The 23,576-nt window shown below is 37.8% G+C and overlaps 1 protein-coding gene across 1 annotated transcript; it reads left to right on the top strand.

Annotated features, from left to right (window-relative positions):
• Positions 1 to 7,829: 7,829 nt before the first annotated feature.
• Positions 7,830 to 21,946, top strand: GTSE1 (G2 and S-phase expressed 1). Its single transcript, XM_081956822.1, has 14 exons — positions 7,830 to 7,983; positions 9,979 to 10,043; positions 11,351 to 11,408; positions 11,492 to 12,089; positions 13,412 to 13,582; positions 13,909 to 14,079; positions 14,406 to 14,576; positions 15,477 to 15,618; positions 16,568 to 16,897; positions 17,069 to 17,129; positions 18,007 to 18,252; positions 19,409 to 19,592; positions 20,650 to 20,778; positions 21,130 to 21,946. The coding sequence occupies exons 1-14, from the start codon at positions 7,874 to 7,876 to the stop codon at positions 21,205 to 21,207; spliced, it is 2,514 nt and encodes an 837-aa protein (XP_081812948.1). The 5' UTR covers positions 7,830 to 7,873; the 3' UTR covers positions 21,208 to 21,946.
• The last annotated feature ends 1,630 nt before the right edge of the window (positions 21,947 to 23,576 follow it).

The following is a 23,576-nucleotide window of genomic DNA, read 5'->3' as shown; positions in this document are numbered from 1 at the left end:
AGAGCAGGGTGGGTGGGGAGACAGCTGATCGTCAGACCGGTTCGCTTGAACCGATCCAAACCGACTGAATACCACCTCTGCTTCCAACTCTATAGTAGTATGGTTTTAGGAAAACAATGTTAAACTTTTCTTCCTGGTATTTATGGGTGTCTAACAACCACCCCTAACTTGTCATGTTCCAGATACCTTACACTGCAATTCTCATGATCCTTAGCCAGCATGCATATTGACCATATTAACTGGATAATGAGATTCATAATTTTTTCAGTAGGTCATGAGATTTAAGAAGTCTGATGTCATGTGTTCTCAGCCTCTGTGAATAAATCTTGGGCAATAAATGGTGATCCTCTAAGCAATGAAACAATACTACAATAATCACATGTTTAAACATAACCTTTACCACAGGAACTCAAGACATTTTTTTCTAATGCTAATTAATTCACCTTTCCAATCCTTCAGTATTATGGGCAAGTGTTACATGCACGCTGCAGATAAAAGGGAAATGACAAGAATTTTCTAAATGCCAATGGTTAGGTAAATGGCAGGATTCCTGGAGTCCTTTCCTTTCCCATATTAGATGAAGAACCTAAAAATGTCACTGCAGCATCTTTCTGCTTCTCAATGCCCTCCAGATAATGTGGGCTACAATACTTCGTTTTCTTTAATCAGGATGGCCATTAGCTACAATGGCCAATAATTGCATGAGTTAAAGTTCAGCGTCACTGGATCGCAGTCTTCTGAGCTAGAAATCCTGCTACACATTTAGCTATAAATTAAATAATATAAACCACAACATAGGGTTTCAGATTCCAGTTATCCAGTTTTCTATTAGGGAGGAGGAACATAGCATTGTTATCGACCCATTTTTTTAAAATAACTGAATTTAACCTGAGTAGAGGGCATAGTCTAGTTAATTCAGAATTAAATCCCAGAGTACAGTGAGACTTACAATCGGTGAAGCATGTACAGGATGCATTTTATTGAATATTGAATAGGATCTACCACCTTGCATAGTCCACCTACTACCTCAATTCTTTCCTAATGATCATGTCCATATTTTGGTGTCTGAAATTCAAGGCCATTCATGATGTTGAAAGACAACTCCAGATCAGCAACTTATTGACAAAACTCTTTTGAATATGACTTCTGGTTAGTTGCAAAGTCGTGTCCGACTCATCACGACCCCGGGGACAATGGTCCTCCAGGCCTTCCTGTCAGGGGTGGGTTGCTGCCAGCATTACCGCCGGTTCGGCACGGAAAAATGTGTGTGTCCGCGCTCTCTCTTCGCACCTAAAAAGGTCTGTGCGTGTGTACGACGTTAGAAAAGGGGAAAAAATTAAATTTCTGCAATGAAGATTGTTCTGTGCAGGCGCAGAACTGAAAATCACGACGCTGACGAAGATAGAACTGGTTCGGAGGCGTGGCAGGCCAGGTTATTACCTACTCGGCCAAACCAGTAGGAATCCACCTGTGCTTTCTATCCTCTACCATCCTCTGGAGTCCATTTAAGCTCATGCCTACTGCTTCGGTGACTCCATCCAGCCACCTCATTCTCTGTCGTCCCCTTCTTCTTTTGCCCTCAATCTTTCCCAGCATCAGGCTCTTCTCCAGTGAATACGGCTATAGTTAATTTAAGAGTGTTATATACATTAGCATTATTTATATCCAAATAATCCTTTACAGTTTTTTCTTACATTTAAGAAAGTTGAAAAAGTAATATAAACCCATTAGTAATTCCATTCCTCAATTGAAAAAAAAAATCACTGCTTAAAAATGCTGTATTTATTATCGTCTTCAACGGGGTCTTAAGATTTTGAATCTCAAGAGGGGGAAAAAAACATTAGATAAGCTCAGTAATCTTTCCGTGCCCATACTCCCCAGGCTGCAATGAGAATAACCATGACGATCAGGGTATAGAGTACGCGGACTGTTGTTTGTTCATTTTCACACCAGTGTTTGCAGCCAAAAGAATTGTGGCAGTTCTCTCCAGGGCACGCTGATGGTTTAGGCCGATGAGCACGAAGGCAATGAATCCTGCCAAAAGAAAAACACAGAGATTAGCAATTTCCTTCGCTATCATCTCTCCCAAAGGATGCTTGATGAATATCAAAATGAACAGGATTTAGGATTACTAGTGCCTCTAGTTACCTGGAGTCAGGTCTGTCTTAAAGACACACCCACAAAAACCGCCAGGCAATCTTCAGTCTGAAAACACAAAGGCTTTGTCAGATATTTGATTCCTGTATGCACTACGGTTGGCTTTTTTAAAAATGCAGATATTGTTGCTTTACAGCGGGGGCCCTCAAACTTTTTAAACGGGGCCGATTCATGGTCCCTCAGACTGTTGGGCCGGCAGCAGCGGTGTGATCAAAAGTGCAGCTATTTCGGTTACAATGTGGAATTGGCTAAGTGGGAAAAACTTTGGATACTTAATCAGAAACTAACATTGGCTACGGGGTATAAAGAAAATCTTTATAAGATGTTCTACAGATGGCATCTCCCCCCAGCACGGCTTTCCAAAATGTTCAAAAATCTGGCCCCAAATTGTTGGAAGTGTAAAAAAACACCAGGCACTTTCTATCATATGTGGTGGACGTGCAATGAGGCAAAAAAATATTGGAAAATGATTCAATCATGGCTAGAACAAATGGTGGGAGAACAAATTATGTTTAAACCAGAAACTTTTCTCCTAGGCAAAATACCGGAGGGGTTTAAGAAAGATTCACTTTATCTAATTATACATGTACTAACTGCGGTGCGCATAACTTATGCACAATATTGGAAAAAAGAAAATACACCATCAGAGCTAGATATAATCAGAAAAGTGTTGGCCTGTGCAGAAGCAGCTAGGCTCACTCTTGAACTTAAAAATAAAGGGGAATCAGAGTATTTTGAAGTATGGAATAGATTTTATGATTGGTATAAGACAAGATGAAAAGACTGGAACCAATGTATATATTGTGATTGGACAGAAGGATAGACAATGTATTAAGTAGATTAATTGTTAATTGTTGAAACTAGCTGTATATAATGTGAATGTATGGTCACTTCGACTCCGCGGTATTGCATTGTTTTAAATGTAAAAATAATAAAAATATATTTTTTTAAAAAAGTGCAGCTCAACCAGTGAAATAACTAACCAGAACTGCAGCTGGAGTGGATGCTCGCTGGAAGTTAAGGCCGATGGTGGGGGGTGCTAAATGCTTTGCATTGGCGGGCCATATCCGCCCCACGGCCCGTAGTTTGAGGATCGATGCTTTACAGGAAAATTAGCTGTTCGATCTCTGATCACCATTTAATTTGAATTTCAAATTGTTGAGAAAATTGATGGGCATACTAGATACAAGCAGTTCTAAACATGGAATTTTGACCGGAAATAAATCTCACTAAATTCAGTAAGACTTGAAGGAAAATAAGCATACTTAACATTGTGGTCTGAATCTTGCTCTATTGGGTTTTTTTTTTTTAAATTTAATGAACTGAGAGAGTAAAAAGGCAGTAAAGGCAGTAAAAAGGTAAGTCCCATTGAAATCAAAAGAAGAAGAAAAATCTTATGAATATGTTTCATTAATTTCACTTTGAGTTTAGGTGATTAATGTATTTTGAACAATGGTTTAAGAGCAGTTCTGCTTATTTTGGAAATAGGATTGGAATAGCTATTTATAATGGACTTGCATTGGTTTTATAGCATCCTCTATCCAACCTGGCCATCCTAATAATAGTACATAGGTAGGAACTCACCAGACAGATTATAAAGTACTGAGAAACTAAATATATATATTGAAAGAAGGTAAACTAATTCTGTCTTACTGCCAAGAAAACACCGAGCTAAGTGATAGAATCATGATATAACTCTTGTACTGCAATAATATTCATTTAATTTAAAATATATATATTTATAGTTATTAATGGCATGCAGCAGGTCCAATTATGCACTGGAGGAGAAAAGTTCTATGCTGCACTCCTAAACACACTTATCTCTAGAGCACACCATTCAATTTCTTTGTACAACTTCTTTCTCGGCAAGAGCATCTGAAAACCAGATCCGCTGGCAATCCACTCTTTTCCTCAAATATTTAAATGGATATGGGCACCCCACATTCACAATTTGAAAATTTTACATCACCTACAGTAGGCATTTGGTTTCAAAATAAAATATTGCATGCCAATAAATGTAATGTACATTTCCATTTAAAACAACAGGTCCAGAAAAATGAAAGTACAAAAAAAAACCACCTTTAACTCTGTTTTCCTATTTCCATCAAATTCTGGCCTTCCAGGAGTTGTTATTAGGTAAAACTTATGCAAACAAAAGAGTCTGGTAATCCAGCCCACCCGCTAAATTCCTTCTGCTTCTGTGTTCTCAAACCCCCCTGGTTCATAGCCTATTCTTGCACAGCAGATATTAAGGCAAAGCTTGCAATAATTCTGCATTTCTAAAGACAACTCCTTATCAGAGTCCCTAAAACTCAGCTGTAAAGAGGGGGAAAGGATAAATGACAGTGAAATTGCTTCCCGCTTTAAGATGACGAATCCAGGGTCTCTTACCTCCTAGACACGTTCATTTCTTTCTTGATGGCTCTTCAGCCTCAAAGCCGGTCATGATCGCACTCGTCTTCTCTTTCCTTACTGGCTATTCAGTCTTTATAAACAGAAGCCGCTAAATCTATCCTTTTCCAAAAGTGGAATAGTGGAAAAAGTCCTTCCTACTTATAGAGTGTGTGTCTTTAAAAGGAACAGGAGGGTGGGGAATGATGGGGGCAGAATAAGGGAGGCAAGCTTGACTGCATCAGACACCATTCTGTTTCAAAACTTAACAAAAAGGTATTTGGAATACTGTTGTTTTTTCCATTTTGCCAATACACCCATTTGCATTTCTAGATACGAAAAAGCAAATCGTTCCTGTTTATCTCAAGAACTCCTAGAGGAAGTCCTAGGTGGGAGGTTTCCATTCCATAAATTACTTCAAGTTAGTTTTAAATTAATACCCAGCAAGGACACCAAGAACACACGTCACCCTCACTTTTGGGATTTCTTCACCAGTGTCGCATCTGGATGAAAGAAAATATATGCACCCTAGAATATAAAGATAGCATCACAGCCCAAATCTCCAATATTATTTCTTCCTGAGCTATTAGGTGAACTCTGAAGTCTGATAGCATCTTTTCCAACTCACAGATTTTATTAAATATATGCTTGTGGTTTTTAATGATTGTTAGTCAGAAAAGATACTATTGGTACCATATTCCTGACATTTTACCACCGTTAAATCAATGTTACTCTCCTCCTAAACTGGAAATAGGCACATTTTAAAGTGGGGTGAGTTCTAGCCCCACTTTAGGCACAAAACCAGCTGGGCGATCTTGGGCCAATCCCTTCATCCCCAGGGAGGAGGCAATAGCAAACTATTTCTGAAATTATTATTATTATTATTATTATTTATTCGACTTATCAGTCGCCCCCTCTCCGCAAAGGGACTCGGGGCGACGTACAATCAAATCAAATATACAAGTGTGGCATGGAGGAGGTAACATCAATGTTTAACAATACAGATGCAAGTGTAAGCCACTAAGTTAAAATAAATAGCCATGAGTTAAGACAGTTAAAACAATTTAAAAACCCAAAATTTACATTTACAATATTAAAATTGCCAGGGAGGTTAGAGGTTCTAGTTAAGCCAGGCCGGCTAGTTGGAACAGGTGGGTCTTGGTCTAGGGTCCTAGGGTCTCCTGCTTGGGCCGGGGGTTGGACTAGATGACCTGCAAAGTCCCTTCCAACTCTGTTAATCTGTTAATGCACCTGGCAGAGAAAACTGCAGGGGCTTGTCTAGGCAGTCTCCAAGAATCAGGCATAGTTGAATGGAAGAGACAAATATAAAAACAATCCAGAGCTATAATATAACTATGTACATATTGAGCTGGGTGCCGTGGTTATAACATGCTTTAGGAGTCCAAAGTGTAAAAAAATTGTAAAAAAAAATAGTGTAAAAAAATTGCCTAGCTGCCGACTATTTTCCCCCATTGCTCATATTTATTAGCAATATTCATTGCTCATATTTATTAGCAATATTCATTGCTCATATTTATTAGCAATATTCATTGCTCATATTTATTAGCAATATTCATTGCTAATATAATTCATCAATTCAAATACTTCCAGAAAGGAAAACGAATCTTTATTTTGGATTTTTTTTTTCCTGATAGAAATAGTGTGTTTGTTCCTTTCCAAATGAATTGCGTGTTATTTCCTTTATCATATATTGGAAGAGGACACATTTGTTTTTATAATCAAACCCTGTATTTCTTAGCTGGTATTCAGTTGGGGCCCCGATGGGTGAGGCACCAGAGGCATAAACCGATCATGTGCAGAAGATTCTGAAATGAAGACTGACAATGGCCTATCTTACAGTCCTATGTGCCTGTGGAGGTTCGTTTTGACTACTCCAAGCACTTCAGGGAAGCGTCCTGAAGGTCCCTCAAGCCTCCGGGGGGGGGGAGGCTGTTTTCGCCCTCCCCAGGCTCCTATAAAGCCTCTGGAGCCTGGGGAGGGCAGAAAAAGCATGCAAAAAATGGGGGTGAGCGCCTGTAGTGCGCGCATGCGTACTGGGGGGGTGTCACACATTGCATTATGGGTGTGGCACGCCTGCACACGACCCCCCTGCACTTCCACTTATGGCACACGAGCCAAAAACGATTTGCCATTGCTGGTATAAGCCCTTTACCCAACTCACTACATGGCATCTGAGAACTCAACCAAACCTGGATTCAAAACGCAGCCTAGAGAGTTGCCCCTAAATGGCCCCATGGGAGTCTGACAACCAATCAGAATACATTTCTTACACAGGAACAGGAAACAGAGAAGTGTGGCTGAACAGATGATAAAAAGCCCAACAAGCCCCTTCCTCGGCCCTTCTTCTTCACCCAACATAGAAGCATGTGATCACCTTTTCTGTTCAGGACTCAACGCATGTGGTCCTGTCCACCATTAGACCATCTTTCCAAGCAGCCTCCATGTCTCCAGTGTCTTTTTCCCCACTTGGAGCCGAACCCAGAAGGACATTTCTTTCAACACACTAACACTGCAATCAGAACAAAAACAGAAGTTTAGGCTTGGGTGATGTTCAAAACAAATTTAACGGTAGTGCAGGGGATATTTGATTTGACACTTTGTAGAGAAAATGTTGTTTCAGTTTTAGGTGTTAGCCAGCCATGGAAAATTTCATCAGAATAACCAGTGTTTCTCCACCTCTTGGTTGACAAGAGGAGTCATTCGGAAGGCAGTTAAGAAGCGTTGGGAGGTGACTCCAAAACGAAGCATGAAGGTTATCTAGGGATAGGCACTGATTGCTCCTAATGGCCGTATATGTGCTACAACATAATGCATCCCAACTTCAATTATTCAGAATGATACACTGCTCTCCCTTTGTAGTCTATGATGAAAACAGAAACAAAGCTAAAATATGGGCTTAAAAAAGACATTTGGCTAAAAAATGGGCTGCACTTCTGATTCAAAACCTTCCTCCTTCCCCAGTCCCTGTGTATTTGGAAGAAGCAACCTAAATTTTGTGAAGACAACGCTTAGAATCAGGGTGACCTGGCAAAAGGTGCAGTAATTAACCTCCGTTGTGTTTCCTTATAATAGAAAGCCGGACCATAGAGTTAAGAAAGGCAAGTTCCCTCCCCGCTGCCCAACTCTATGGTCTTCCGAGTGTCTTAAGAGTTTTGAGCGTCGCTCGGATAGGAAAGAAAGCCAATGGCAAAACAAAAAACAAAAAACTACGAGCTCCACGTCGCATTAAAGCAGGATAAAGGAGGGGCGGACACTCATTTTTCTCTAATTGGTCAATAGGCTGTGACGTTATTTAAACCAACCAATGACACGGGAGAAACTGGTCAGAGAAGTGGGCCGAGTGGCCGTTTCAAATGGAACCGCGCGGTTAATTCCAAGGAGGAGAATGGAGTCTTCTTTTGACCCCGTTCTGAGGTGAATTCGAATTCAGTCCCGAGGGTTTTTTTTGGGGGGTGGGGGGTGGGATGGGGTGGGGGTTCACATTTAGCGGCTTTCAGGCTGTGTGCAAGCGACAAACGGTGCCGTATAGCAAAACGCGGCTCAGCTCAAGACAGAAAAACCGGACTAGGCGCGCAATCCTCCGAGGAGTGTCCCAATTTATTTCGTGAACGGTCCACGAGGGCATGGGTGGAGGTAGCTGGGCTGGCGGTGAGGCAGCACGTAAAGCCTGGTGGTGATTGGGCCGGGTATGGAATGCAAAAGTGCCAGAGGACAATATATTAGACCATGAAACGTGGTCTCCCACCCCCCTCAAAAAAAAAGGCGATGGGATTTGTCTAGTTTTATTTGTTTGCTCAATTTATAAGGCACCTGATCGCAAGAGACCCTGCAGGTAGAAAGAACAAACTGATTTTCTAGAGAGAAAGACTGTTTTTGCATTTGTGGCCCATGCAAAATTTATTCTGCTGTATATTGCACAGCATGTTGTATTGCTTCAATGTAAAACAAAAAAAAAAGTTCTAAAATCAGTGTTTTCCAACCTTGGTAACTTCAGGATGTGTGAACTTCAACTCCTAGATTCCCATCCTGGCTGAATTCTGGGAGATGAAGTTCGTACATTTTAAAGTTGCCAAGGTTGAAAAAAAAGCTGTAAAGGATCTGCTGTCTAATAGAATACGAAATTTGATTTCTTTGAAAGTAAGCTCTTAAGACGATATAAGTAGAAATTTAATTAAAGCTCATTTTCTTCTTTTTCTTGTTTTGGTTGTATTATAATTACTGTAAATATACTGTAAATATTAATTTTTCTTTGGCTTTGTTTGTCATTGTTACCCTGACATGGCACTGTCTTATCAATAAAGTGTTTTAAAAAAGACGATCCTATATAGATCTTAATTGCAGGTGTCTCAAAAATGCAAGCAGTGTGATGTCTCCAACTTGCCAAAAAGCTGAAGGACTTCAGATAAAAGTAGAGCTTGCTTTCATGATGGTTTTATAGCCAAGCCAAATGATAGGACCTTCTTGTATTTAGCTCTCAAATGCTATCATTTCTAAGTTTTCAATGAAACTAGAGACGAGAAAGGGATTTAGCTAGGAAATTTATATTTGGAGGAAGATTTTTCCTCCGGTGTTGTTCAAATAAAGTATAGGTGGGAAGCAATGAAAAAAAGCTAACTTGAAAATATCATTTCATATCTAAAAGCTAACCAAGGATACATCTTAAATGTTATGAAGCCAAATCGTGATTAGGTTTGCTAATCCATCTTCATATGGTGTTAAATTATTGTACTTATTAAAGGAAGTGACCTGTAATCTTTCACCATACTTTGCTCTCTGAAAATGCTTTTCAATTTGTAGCACAAATGTTGCACTATCAGGCTTAGTGTTATATGAAGGTATCCTAACATTACATATTGTAACATATTTGAAATTCCCAGTTTCCATGGCAATAGCTGCCCAGATTATTTAAAAAAAAAACAAATTCCTGTATATAAGGCTAGAATCCCTATTATAATGAGTGTTTGCTGCAAAAATTCTTAGTGAGAGGAAGCACAAAAAAATTCTTTGGAGTAAAAATTCCAATCTTAATGGCAAACTCTAATCTGTTTTATACAAAGCTTCAAGTTCTTAAAATGTGCTACTGTAAAATGCAGAAAAGGGAATACTTATTGATCTGGGCTCCTATCAAAACCAGGATATTTCTTATACTGTACCTCTACTGTAGAAATAAATAGGATGGTGGATGTACATATGATGGATGTAAATACTAAACAGAAGAACCAAACTTCAGCCAATTAGGCCATTAATAATATGTTTAGAATATTTAAGTTTCTTATAGTGCAAGGCAGAAACATGTTGGGATTGTAACAGCTCTTTTGCCATTTTTATCATTACTCTCAATTTTTGGCAAAACGATGTGATAGTTTGAATTATTTAATATCTAACATGAGATGCGAAACTGTTTTGCAGTGATACCATGGAAGACAGAAAAACATTGGATTCAGAATGTAAAACAACAGATGTTCCTTCCAATGGTAGGTATTAAAACAATATGTCGTAAGGTGTCTTCCTAATTACTCTGTTGTGACTTTTACAGAAAGATACCAAAATCAATCTAAGTCCACTTGAAGGTAAGAGAAACAGTTTGACAGATTCATGACAGGGTAGTTTCTTCCAGGTTGTCCTTTTCTGCACCCAGGACATCCCATGAAAACTATGATTGATCAGCCTACAAATTCTTACATCACCATCTGCCAGAAACCCAAAGCAAATGTCTGGTACAGGTAGCCCCTGGCTTACAACAGTTCATTTAGTGACTGTTCGAAGTTACAACGGCACTGGAAAAAGTAACTTAGGACCATTTTTCACACTTAATGGCTGTTGCAGCATCCCCATGGTCACATGGCCAAAATTCAGATGCTTGGCAACTGACTCACTGTGAAGGAGGGAGTTCCCCCCTTAATTAACGAGGTGTGGATCGTCGGCTTTCCAAGCAGCATATTTCCGAATAAGCAGAAAATAAAACCCGAAAACATATTCTAATGAACAACTTTAATATAAGATAAAATAAAATGCAAATCTTACTATCTAAATCTTACATTTTGGCAAGAGCTATGTTGCCCACCTCCTTCGGCAGGCGAACGGAATATCAGAAGGAAAGGAAAGAATGTGTGACGTATTATGAGACATGCGCAGTAAAATCATTGTCAGATAAGAAACAATCCATTCACTTAACAAATGTGGCAAGAAAAGTTGTAAAATGGGGCTAAACTCAAAAAAATTCTCATTTAGCAACATAAATTTTGGACTCAATTATGGTCATAAGTTGAGTATAGTGTTTAAAATCCCTAATGAAAATAACCAAAGGTAATTTTATTTATCTTATCATTACTTTTGCTTACTGTTAATGCTAATGTTTTAACCGAGCCATTTGCTATATGTACAGACACTTATTGCATTGAAACTTTTTTAGGATATTAGTTCAAAAGAAGCTGACTTGCTAGCAAATACCTTTCCTATTATAATAATATTAACATAGCTTCCACACCAATTACTCATTCATTCATTCATTCATTCAATTAATATGAATAAATAAAGAGATGTTCCTACCTTGTAAATGTCTGTTAAGCAGAGTCAATCCATTAAACTGAAAGTTCATGAAACCAATGCCTATTTGCAGCAATATGGTACGATATTTTGAAGGTGTATGGAATAATAATTTGATTTTTGTAGAAAAAAAGTGAATCCTAGATACATTTATTAAATTTATATGCCACCCATCTCACTAAGAAACATTTTAAATGTTATAATAGTAGTGTATCATGTATTATTGTAATTTCAGATTTTCACCTCCTGAGTGAAGAAAAATTTGATTTTGACCTTTCACTGTCTCCCACAAGGTAAAATTAGCGTTAAAATCAAGGTGCATTAAGAACAGAGAGAAATGTGTGCAGTTACCTGACTAAATTTCTCTCTGTCATAGTGAAAATGAAGATGAAGTTTTTGTTGGACCAATGAACCATAAAGAAAAATGTATTGCTGTGCGCCTTGAATCCCAGGAAGAGAGTCAAAATAAAACTCAATCACATAACCTATCTTGGAGCCCTCCTGCAGGAGATAAATTTGTGGATATATTTAAAGAAGCTCGCTTGCTAGCTTTCCAGCTTAAAAGTGGAAACAAACCAGACAAAAATAATACCATTCATCCGAGGGAGGGAAAGACAGAGGTGGTTGAAAAGTTTGTGAAAGAATCAAAGTCAAAACTGAAAATCTTTGAAAAAGGAATAGTGGCAGAAAAAACGCCAACAACCACTAGAAGAGAGACATACTTTCTATGGGAAAGCCCAAGCAGTCAACTTCAGAAGCGTTTAAGGCAACCTGTCACAATAATGGACTGTCCACGTTCTCCCCGAGTGTCTCTGAACACACCAAGTCCTGGTAAAACAGATAAGTTACCTAAAATGAACACTGTAGCCTCACCCCAAGCAAAGAATAACACAAGCCTTCAAAATAGAAGCAAATTTCAGACTGCAAAAACATCACCTGCACCTAGAAATAAGAACTACTTAGTAGCAGGCGAGGTAAAGATTTTTCTTTGGCATTATATCTAAGCTGTAAGTTGTGTCACAATATTACAATCTAATTCTAGTTAAAATTTACTGTCTTAATTTGCATTTAAATCTATGGGTTTGTTGATATTTATGTTTCTGTTTTTGAGAAAGCATGCAGCTCTGCTCCTGATTTTTAAGGTTATTGTTTGAAACTGAAACATCTGCGTATTTCCTGGATTGGTCAGAATGTTAGATGAAAGTGGTGGGTATTGCTAGATATAGTTTGAGGCTATGGTAATTTATCAAGAAATGGTGTAGGGTCTGCTTGGGGGGGGAGTTGCACTAGATGACCTACAAGGTGTCTTCCAACTCTGTTAATCTGAAAGAATCTTATTGTTTATTTAAGTTTCTAATGCTTAAGAGCTGTGGTGGTGCAGTGGTTAGAATGGAGGAATGCAGGCTACTTCTGCTGCCAGCTTTTCAACATTTTGAGTCTCACTGGCTCAAGGTTAACTCAGTTTTCCATCCTTCTGAGGTGGTGGTGGGGGCAATATGCTGACACTGCAAACTGCTTAGAGAGGGATGTAAAGCACTGTGAAGTGGTATATAAGTCTAATTGCTATTGCAAATGGTGTTACTGCAAAAACGCATTTTGCCTGACATTTGAATTAGAATCTTAACTTGGAGAGGAGGGGAGGAAAGCAGAAATCTTTAAAGATGCCAAGGAAGAAAGCCAGAAGGGAGAACCTGAGGCTTTTGAACATGGTTTATCAGTTGCTTCCCCAATTTCTTGAAATGTAGTTAGTTCTGCTTTAAGATAAACAGACTTTGAAAGGTTCTAGTTCAAACCTTTTTTTGTGTCTGGTTATGATACATTAATATGAACTGGTATGCCATTTTGAATGGGTCAGCAGTAGAAAGGAACTTTGCCTTCATAAGAAGAGACAATGCAAAGCAGAAGACCTGCCTTTTCAATTCAAAGTCATCCCAAAGTTTGACCAGGTCACGCCATTATGTTAAATGATTTTTTAAAAAATCATGTTGATTCAGTGTGAAGTATTCAGTATTACTTGAGAAAAATGCTTTTCAATACAGTCTACTTCCAACTGTATTTCAGATAGTTGCCTACATTGGGGAGTAGGGAGAGCATAAATGAATTGGATTTCATAATATCGGAATGTTTAATATTTGCATTCTTAATAACATATCACTTGATCTCCTTAACTAATGGTCTGGTTATAGTTTGATGGCATAACTATTCAAGACAGTTTTCATTTAATAAAAAGAATGAGATTTTTGTATATTTTTGATGTTTATTTGTTTTACAAATATTTCAAATCCAAATCTTGCAGCCCAAACAAGGAAAATTGCCTAGTTCTTCCAGCAGGATTTATTCAAACAGTATGGGATCATCTGAAGATTTGCTCTCTGACAAATCAAGCGTCGCTTCGGATGCAGGAGAATTGTCACTTTCTACCAGTTCATCCATGCAAAGCAAGAGAACTCTTCCTACTCCCAGCAAGGTGAATACTCTTTTAACTAATCGTTAATTGGGTTTGGATGTTGAAATATATGGCACTTTTCAATACAGTCTATACTTCCAACTGTATTTCAGATAGTTGCCTACATTGGGGAGTAGGGAGAGCATAATGAATTGGATTTCATAATATCAGAATGTTTAATATTGGCATTCTTAATAACATATCACTTGATCTCCTTAACTAATGGTCTGGTTATAGTTTGATGGCATAACTATTCAAGACAGTTTTCATTTAATAAAAAGAATGAGATTTTTGTATATTTTTGATGTTTATTTGTTTTACAAATATTTCAAATCCAAATCTTGCAGCCCAAACAAGGAAAATTGCCTAGTTCTTCCAGCAGGATTTATTCAAACAGTATGGGATCATCTGAAGATTTGCTCTCTGACAAATCAAGCGTCGCTTCGGATGCAGGAGAATTGTCACTTTCTACCAGTTCATCCATGCAAAGCAAGAGAACTCTTCCTACTCCCAGCAAGGTGAATACTCTTTTAACTAATCGTTAATTGGGTTTGGATGTTGAAATATATGGCACTTTTCAATACAGTCTATACTTCCAACTGTATTTCAGATAGTTGCCTACATTGGGGAGTAGGGAGAGCATAATGAATTGGATTTCATAATATCGGAATGTTTAATATTGGCATTCTTAATAACATATCACTTGATCTCCTTAACTAATAGTCTGGTTATAGTTTGATGGCATAACTATTCAAGACAGTTTTCATTTAATAAAAAGAATGAGATTTTTGTATATTTTTGATGTTTATTTGTTTTACAAATATTTCAAATCCAAATCTTGCAGCCCAAACAAGGAAAATTGCCTAGTTCTTCCAGCAGGATTTATTCAAACAGTATGGGATCATCTGAAGATTTGCTCTCTGACAAATCAAGCGTCGCTTCGGATGCAGGAGAATTGTCACTTTCTACCAGTTCATCCATGCAAAGCAAGAGAACTCTTCCTACTCCCAGCAAGGTGAATACTCTTTTAACTAATCGTTAATTGGGTTTGGATGTTGAAATACATGGCACTTCAGTATTTTATCTGAAAGTACTTTTTCCATAATTTAAGCTGCTCTGAACCTCTATCAATTAGATGGGGGCATACAAATTTAATTTTAAAAAAATGCATTTTAATTATTAATAATTATAATAATTTATTAAATTTCTAGACCGCCCCCTCTCCCCGGAGGGACTCGGGGCGGTGTACAGGAATAAATTTAAAACATACAAACAATCATACACATAGGTAAAAATCAAATTAAACAACCCCTGTACAATTTATAAAAATTAAACAGACCTTAAAACCAATCTTAAAAATTTAGAAATAGAACTGAGGTGGGATAGGTGGAATTAGGCCAAGTCGGCTAGCTGGAATAGGTGGGTTTTAAGTTTCTGACGGAAGGAACACAATTGGTGTGTCTTTGAGAGATGTCTTGATTTTCTCCCATGCAATGAATCAACATGGCAAAAAATCCATTGATGCAGAAATGTAATTTGCAAAGTAGTAAGTTCTGTCTAATTTGACCTCATTTTTGGTACTAAACAGAAGAAGATCCATATGCTATTAATGCAGCAGTACCCAATTTTTCTGCCTCTGTGGACTTGCTTCGGGGGGGAAGGGCGTGGTTTCGCACACACACAATTTGCGTGGCCTACTTCCCACAGGCTCCTGTATGGCACTGGGCCACAGACCAGAAGTTAGGGACCCCTGCTATAATGGAGTGGAAGAGATAAACCTGTCCTTAAAATTGAAATCATCCAGGTAGAGCGATGCAATTTGATAAGAAAAAAATTCAAAGCACAGTGGTCAGAACAATATAACTGATTATATTTGTTTGGCATACAGCCAGATCATTTATCATTGTCTTTACAGTTGGAAATGAAGACGAGACAACTGAAACCTCCTAATAATGTTCATATGCGAAGAAATACTTCATCTTCCTCCTCCTCCTCTATTTCCAGCATGAATTCAAGTTTGAATTCAAGCCTGTCAATTTCTCCTAAAAGAGGAAGTGGTAATTATTCAGTTGTGGTTTGATTCTAGTGCATAGTATGGAATTGGGAACTGTGACTTAATGAAAACATATTCAAGTAGTGAAGAGTTGGACACTGAGTGGGGAAGGCAGGAGCCACAGCTATTCATAGAAGACAAAACTGTATTAAAGTACAATGACAGTGGTGCTTCTCTTGAGTAAATTCTTCAACAGCACAAACATCTTAGCAGGATTTTAAAAGTGGAATTTAATAGCACATGCTTTTAAATATGTTAAAACTGACTGTAAATGTATCAGAACATAAAAGACAAAGATCACTGCTCTTCATCTGCATTGTGATTGAGTAAACCTCATTTGTTAGGATCAAATAAATATAAGAATGATACAGACCTGAGGCTGAATTACTCCTATATGGTTTGATTGCATGGGTAATAATGTCTTAAAAATGTGTCAATTAATATTCTAATTGAGTAAGAACAATGATTTGTATGTTCATAGTAAGAAAAGCTAGGTTCATATGCTATTTTAAGACATAAATAACCTTGGTGACCCAGATGGATGACACATGTAAAATAAAGGAAGTATTCCTAATTTCTTATATGACTTCAGATATCTTTGTGACAGTAGCATCCTCCAGGATTGCTCCAGTAGGTTGAGTGAAGGGTATTGGGATACAGGAACTCTAGTCCAGCCAGACTGATCACTTATAAAATACTATCTGTTTGAGGACATGGAATACTGCAATCTATTTTTCTTTTCATTCATGCATGCAGCATCATGACAAACATCTGTACTAAGAGTGGTACAGTTTGCACAAGGAGCGCACAACATTGTTTTTGTGATTTCATATACGAACATGTTTATTGCTATCCAGAGTATAAGGTTACTGTAATGGACTGGTGCCTGTTTTTGTGATATTTTAAAACTTTTTTGACTACAATAATGATAATGCCGTATTCTTATTTTCTAGTCAAAACGAGTATTACAAAAGCTCCTGCAGACATCTCCAGGCGCTCTTCGGTAACAAGCAAGATTTCCATAGTTAAACCTATGAAAGGATTGTCAGTGAATGCTGCCCACGCGGATGCATCTGGAAAACAACCCACACCCAAATGTGCTAAAGAAAACCCTGTGAATCCACCCAAATTTAAAGCTCCCCTGACCTCTGAGAGTGCAAGCAATAATCTGCAGAAAGGTTCAGATTCTAGTCTTCAAAAAGTATTATCGAAAAACACATTAGGAAACACAAGTTCAAGTCTTAAACTTAACTCTAAAACAGCAGCTCCAAACTTAAAGCTAGGTAAGGAAATTGATCTTAATGCATTAAATTATGCTAATTACTGGAGAATGTTGATTCTGTACTTAACATGCTGATGATAAAAAAGAATTAAATTAAGCAATTGTATATTTATGTGTCTAAGAAAATATGACTACTTCAACTGTATTTTCTGCTTATATTTTTTCTGTTCAGAAAATGAAATCCCCAGAGTATTGCAATCAAATACTGTATTATCCAATAGCAATATTGAAAGGTAAATTTCTATATGATGACAGCTACTGATTTCCACTTCAATTGCTAGTCTTCATTGAGCTGTTCTGTAACATGATTGAAAACCTTGATAGAACCCAAATTGTTTAATTTCCTGGGAAAACGAATAATGACGTTGTCAAGCTATCCTTCGGTGTTGTAATATCCATATATTTAGATAAGTTCTGTGCTTGCAATTGAGATAACTGCAAGCTTGTCAGAAACTTCAAACTGAGGCAATTATCAAGGCACAGTATAGCTGTAGGTTTGCCAGTTCAAATATTACACTAAATAATTGTTAATTATCCATGGTTTGGGGCAGTATCTGACTTGGGACCTTGTAAAATACAGGCAGTCCTTGCTGACCCACCACTTGTGCAGCAACCATTCAAACTTACAATGTTGCTAAACAAGAGGTACTTAGTCCTCATAGTTGTGGCCATCACAGAATCTCTGTGATTATGATTTGGATGCTCAGCAAATGGCTCATGATTACAATGTCACAGTATCCCATGGTCATGTGATCACCACTTGCAACTTTCCTGCCAGTTTCTAACAGGCAAACAAGCCGGAAGGAGGTTGCAATTGGCGACCATGGGATGCTGTGACTGCATGGGATTTGCCCATCTGGAAGTGCCAGAACTGCCGTCATAAGTTGACATGGTCCCATGACATAATGCCTTACAACTGCATTTTTTATTGTTGTACTGTAATTCCTGATCCCAATCACTATCGATAAACAAGGGCTATCTATGTCTTTTGGAACCACTGTGATATGCTATCCTCCTAATACATGAATGTAACATGAATAAACTACTAAAAATGACTTTTAGTTGAAATTTTAGGGTTCTAAATTTGTTATGTTTCCTTAATCTCTGTAGCAATGTTGCATTTTCCACACCTGTCAAACAATTACAAAGAACTGTATTAAAATCCTGCTCTGCTGTGAAGCCTTTTTTACGGACTCCTGACAGAAGGCATTCCATATTGCCTATCTCTGTTGGTCGAAGTATCTCTGGAATTCCAACACTGACCCCCCAATCAGTGCCCAGAAAAATGACACCTTCTAATTGTTTAGCTCCTCGACACGTTTCCAGTGTGTCTTCTAAAAAGACTACAGGAATTAGGTACGTCTTCTGCCATTTTTCCTCAACCTTACAATTATTATTAATATGCTCTGGGTTTATCTCTGATTTCAGAAAATGCTAATTTTATTTATTATTTATTTATTAATCAGATTTATAGATAGCCAGTTTAGTCTATTGATTAAGGCCCCAGGCTAGAAAGTGGGAAACCGTGAGTTCTAGCCCTGTCTTAGCTATAAAAGCCAGTCATTCTCTCTCAGCCCAATTCACCTCATAGGGTTGTTGTGGAGAAAATAGGACAAGAAAAATGTGTTGAATATGTTTGCCATCTTGAGTTATTTCTAAAAAAAAAACGATGGGAAATAAATAAGTTATAAAGTTGGTTATCTACCTCCAAAGCGGATTCTGGCTCAAATCTTGACTTGAATATTGAGTGCGAGTTTAACTCTTATAAGAGAAAATTACACGGTTTCAGTATGGAATTCTCTGGTACTAATAAAGAAGAATATTTGTAGCTCAGGGTTGAAATGAGGGGTCTTTGATGCTTTCTCGAGCTTTTCTGTTTTCTTGCAGACAATTCATTACCCTAAATAGGTAACATAATCAGTGGTAGTAAGGAGTGCTGTTTGCTGTCAGTTTATATTCTTGTGTCTTGCCTATCTCTGTGGGTGCGGTTGGTCTTAGGGATTCTTTGGTTGGGCTCTTTACTAATTTTCGTTTTGAAAAAAACATTATGAAACACATCCCAGAAATGGTGCAGGGTTTTCTATTTCATTCCATACTAGTATCCATCAACTGAATGCACTGAAATTATTCAGTTAATCAATTCATATACTGTGATGTATTACAATACAGACTTATGATTTCTGTTGGCTGCGGTTGATGATGTACAAATGGTGTAACTATGTATTTGCCATAACAATATATTTCTGCAGGAAGCTGTCTTTTTTACTGTACTATAATGAAAACATGGAGCCGTGGGTTTTAAGGATTTTGCGAAAGATACTTAATGAAATAAAAATCTTACAGTATCTTAACTATTTATTTTAGTGTACGTTTTAAGGACAGTCCATTTCTCATGTAATTTTGTTTTCCTGCGGGATGGGGTAAAGAAACAATTGCATATACTGAATAGAAATAAATTATTCCATAATTTGGAATTCTGCATAAAAATCGCTTTTTTGCTGTTTCTACCTAGTTCTAAATGTGTGACTAACAACAAGACATGGATGTCTTCAAGCCCATCTTCAACAGAAGGAGACTTATCTCCACCAAAAATTATACCTATCGCACTTACTTTTTCACCAGATAAACCTTTTATCAAAATAGAACAAGACCTTACTAAAAAAGGGGAAATAGCAGAAGTAATACTAGCTAAAGAGGTAAGTTTATCTGTCAAAATACAAACCATGTATTACAATAACAATTAGTGTTGCAACTGCTGCTTGCGTTAAAAGAATTTGAAAGATACTATCACCTAGTGTACTTGTTATGGTAATATTTTACACTAGGAAGACTCTTATGGTACCATATTTCTCGGAGTATAAGACACACCTTTTTCCCTCCAAAAAGAGGGTGAAAATCTGGATGCGTCTTAAACCCTGAATACAGCATTTTTTGCTTCCTGAAACCCTGCCCCCTTTGCAAAAATGGCTGTGCATAGCATTTAGGAGATGTCCAGAGTGCTCCTGGGGGCTGGGGAGGGCATAAATTAGTGAAAAATGGGCAGTTTTTTGCTTGTCCCCCCCCCCAGCCCCCAGAAGCACTCTATAAGCCTCCTAAAGGCTATGTATGCACTTTTTTTTTGACAAAAAATGGCCCATTTTTGTAAAAAACAGGCTTTTTTTTGTTCGTTTTTGCACACACACACACACACACACGTCCCCAGGAGCACTCTACAAGCCTCCTAAAGGCTATGCATGCCCTTTTTAGGACAAAAAATGGGCCGTTTTGGGGAGGTCTCCAGAGTGCAATTTTTTTTTAAAAAAAATATGTCTATTCAAAATCTTGGTGCATCTTATACTCCAGTGCGTCTTATACTGCGGAAAATACGGTATTTCAATAATGAAGGATTTTGTTGGCTTTGCTTTTTAAATTTGCTTTGCAGATCCATCTCTCGAAAAGATTTTAAATGAAATTATTCCAAATGTTAGTTATATTAACAGTCCATCGGTGCCTCCTATCAATACTTTGACATAAATATTCTTGTTAAGAGTCAGTTTTTAGGAAAGGTGGGTGGGAAACTTATTTACACTGATGATTCATTAAGGGGGAAATTTGAATTAGATCACACAAACACTAAAATCAAAGGTTGTTTGGAGCAGCAGAATATCATAGATTTAGGTATTGTATTTTGGGAGGTGGGAATAGATGTTATATGACCTGACATTCTGTATTTTTGAGAGTATGATATTGGAACACTTAAAACACTTTTTCTAGGACTTGTTGATAGAATTTGAAACAGATAAAACACCAGTTGCCATCCAGGAATGTGAAAACAAACCTCTCATTGATCTTTTTAACACTCCTGAAATAAATAAAGCGCCCCTGTTGAAACCTACAGGGCAGGTAAGGTTATTTTTATCTCACTCTTAATACTGTTTGTAAGTGTGGGTTGATGATATAAAGTTTAATTGCACATATTTTACATTGAGGCACTCAACTATATCTTTGAAACTTTCTCCATTAACTCTGATGTTATATATACTGCATGTAATATTAGAAAATTTAACCTCAAAATTCTGCGAAAAGCTGGCATTAATAAGCTATTGCAAAATTAATATTTGAATTGGGTGCAATTGATTGTAATCAAAACTGCACTGTTAATATAGATTTGCTAACAAATGGGGTACTTTATATTTTCAAGAATGTAAAAGTTGTGTTCAGTCAATGTTTTAATAATATATTTTCTACTTCTAGCTAATAGATCTGAGTTCTCCTTTGATGAAACTAAGTCCTGAAGGAAATAAAGAAAATTCACCTCTTCTGAAATTCTGATTTTAAAAAAATGGCGTTCAAACTGAAAAAAATTCTAGAGTTTAGCAACTAATGCTGGTCAGTAGTTTTCATACTGGAAAAAAATATATGAAATTAAAATTGTGAACTTGAAATGTTGATATATTGCTGCTAGGAAAAATAGAAAAGATACGGTTTTTTAATATTTTAAGCAATTTTGGTTGTAATAAATGTCTTTCCTGGTAAAATATTTGTTTTAAAATTGTGCAAAGTAAATTGTAGGTGTATGTCAAATATATTGAAATAAAGTTAAGCGTTTTAAATATTGATTACATACTTTCATAATTATTGCAAAATATTCAGAGTCTCTGAAGACAATCACAATTCAATCTCTGTAAGAATGGCAGATTTTTAAATGCAGAACTTCTATTTACGGCAGGATAGAATGTGTGTCTGACTTTTCCTTTATAGTCAACAAACACATGTGCAAAAAGGAATGAGTTCTCAAAAATGTTATTTTATTTATTAATTTGAATAATTCAGTAGAGAATTACACTATACTGCCCCAAACTATTTTCCATTGTGGTTCAGTTTTTAAAATCCTATTCACCTTTCTGTCTGGCTAAAATTTGTAGTTAGCAGCAACTAGCTGCTGCTAACTGGATGTTAGTCTCTAATCTTTCATTTCTAAGTGGCTTGTCAAGGCAATTCATGTTAGAAAGGTTATTTGCCTCATGGAATTCCTTATAGCATGAATAATAAAAAGTTGTAAAAAGCAAAACCATTATCGCATTTCTTTATCTTATTGCAACAGCTCAGATGTAGGTGAAGTTTTGTCCTGTAATATATAAAATAGGAATTGCATGTTTTGTTTTAGTTGTTGTAGTTGTTGACTTGTCATTGCACCCTGTACAATGAAATTAAATGCCATCTTCAGTGTACATTATAACTATAAAAATATAGTTTTCATCATCAAAGAGAAAGAAATGATAATATAAAAAATACTACTACTGTTGTTTAAGTCATTTCTCTGCTTTTTGAAGAGAGGATTTTTTTAAAAAGCAATTTTGATAGGCAATCTCTGCTGTGCTTGAGCCACTCTTCACAAGAGCAGAGAGATTGGATAGGAAGAGATTATAAAACAAAAAGCAGGCACACAATAGGAAATATATTGCCTGTTTGCCTAGTGCACTTGTGGCTCTCAGCTCCGGAATCAATGCATTCCTTTCAGTGTGTATTCTCAACTCTCTTGTGATCCCTTCCTCTCCAAATTCTCCAATCTGCATGGGGGGGGGGGGGGGGGGCAGAATTGCCAGGTCTTCCAACAGGATTTATTCAAATAGTATGGGATCATTTGCTCTCTGACAAATCAAGCATAGCTTCGAATGCAGAAGAATAGTCATTTTCTACCAGAGCAGACTGCTGTGCTGCTCTCCCACACCTATCAGTGATATCAGGGTAGCTGCCCAGCGAAATAAGATTTCCCGTTTCACTGCATGGCCTCCCATCACTCTTTCATAGGGATACAACATTAAAACACGTTGAGCCAGGAACTGACTTGGAAATGTGTTGGGCACAGTGGCAAATGCTAGCAGGAAAGATGCTATAAAGCACCAGGCTGAACCCACTTCTGATGAAAGGAATGAAAAATCATTAAGTAACAACAGAAAAAAAATGATACACGGCATGTTTACATTAAGGTTAGCTGCAAGTGGGGAAAGATCTTAATTCTTATCTAGCGTTTATCACTTATTTTAAGAAAGGTCAGGTGAACTGTCTTTACATAAGTTCCTTTTTAATTTTAATTTTTTTAAATTCAAATAATATAGTAAATACAAAAAAAGAAAGAAAAAAAAGGGGGGGGGAAACTCCCGAATATTATAGTGCACTCCCACCCCCTGGAAACCCTCCCCCCCCTTATATTTTTTCATCTATAACAGTGATGGCGAACCTTTTTTGGCTCGCGTGCCACAAGTGGGGGGAACGCAGGGGGGGTCGAGTGCGGGCGTGCCGCACCCATAATACAACGCGCGACCCCCCATTTTTACATGCTTTTTTTGCCCTCCCCAGGCTCCAGGGGCTTTATAGGAGCCTGGGGAGGGCGGAAACAGCCTCCCCTGACCCCCCGGAGGCCCTCCGGAGGCTTCAGGGACCGCCCAGAGGCTTCTAAGTGACTTCCGGGTTGCTCGGAGGGTCGTTTTAAGCGCTCCGAAGGCATCAGGGATGGTCCCTGAAGCCTTCGGAATGCTTAAAACGACCCTCCGAGCAACCCAGAAGTCACTTCCGGTTTGCTCGGAGGGTGGTTTTAAGCGTTCCGAAGGCTTCAGGGACGGTCCCTGAAGCCTCCGGGGGGGCGGGGGAGGCTCTTTTCACCCTCCCCAGGCTCCTATAAAGCCTCTGGAGCCTGAGGA

Source organism: Natrix helvetica, assembly GCF_964273705.1.
Source record: "Natrix helvetica genome assembly, chromosome: 6".
In the NCBI taxonomy this organism is placed as follows: Eukaryota; Metazoa; Chordata; class Lepidosauria; order Squamata; family Natricidae; genus Natrix; species Natrix helvetica.
Note: the sequence above shows the minus strand (reverse complement) of the source record. Positions and strands in the feature narration are given on the sequence as shown.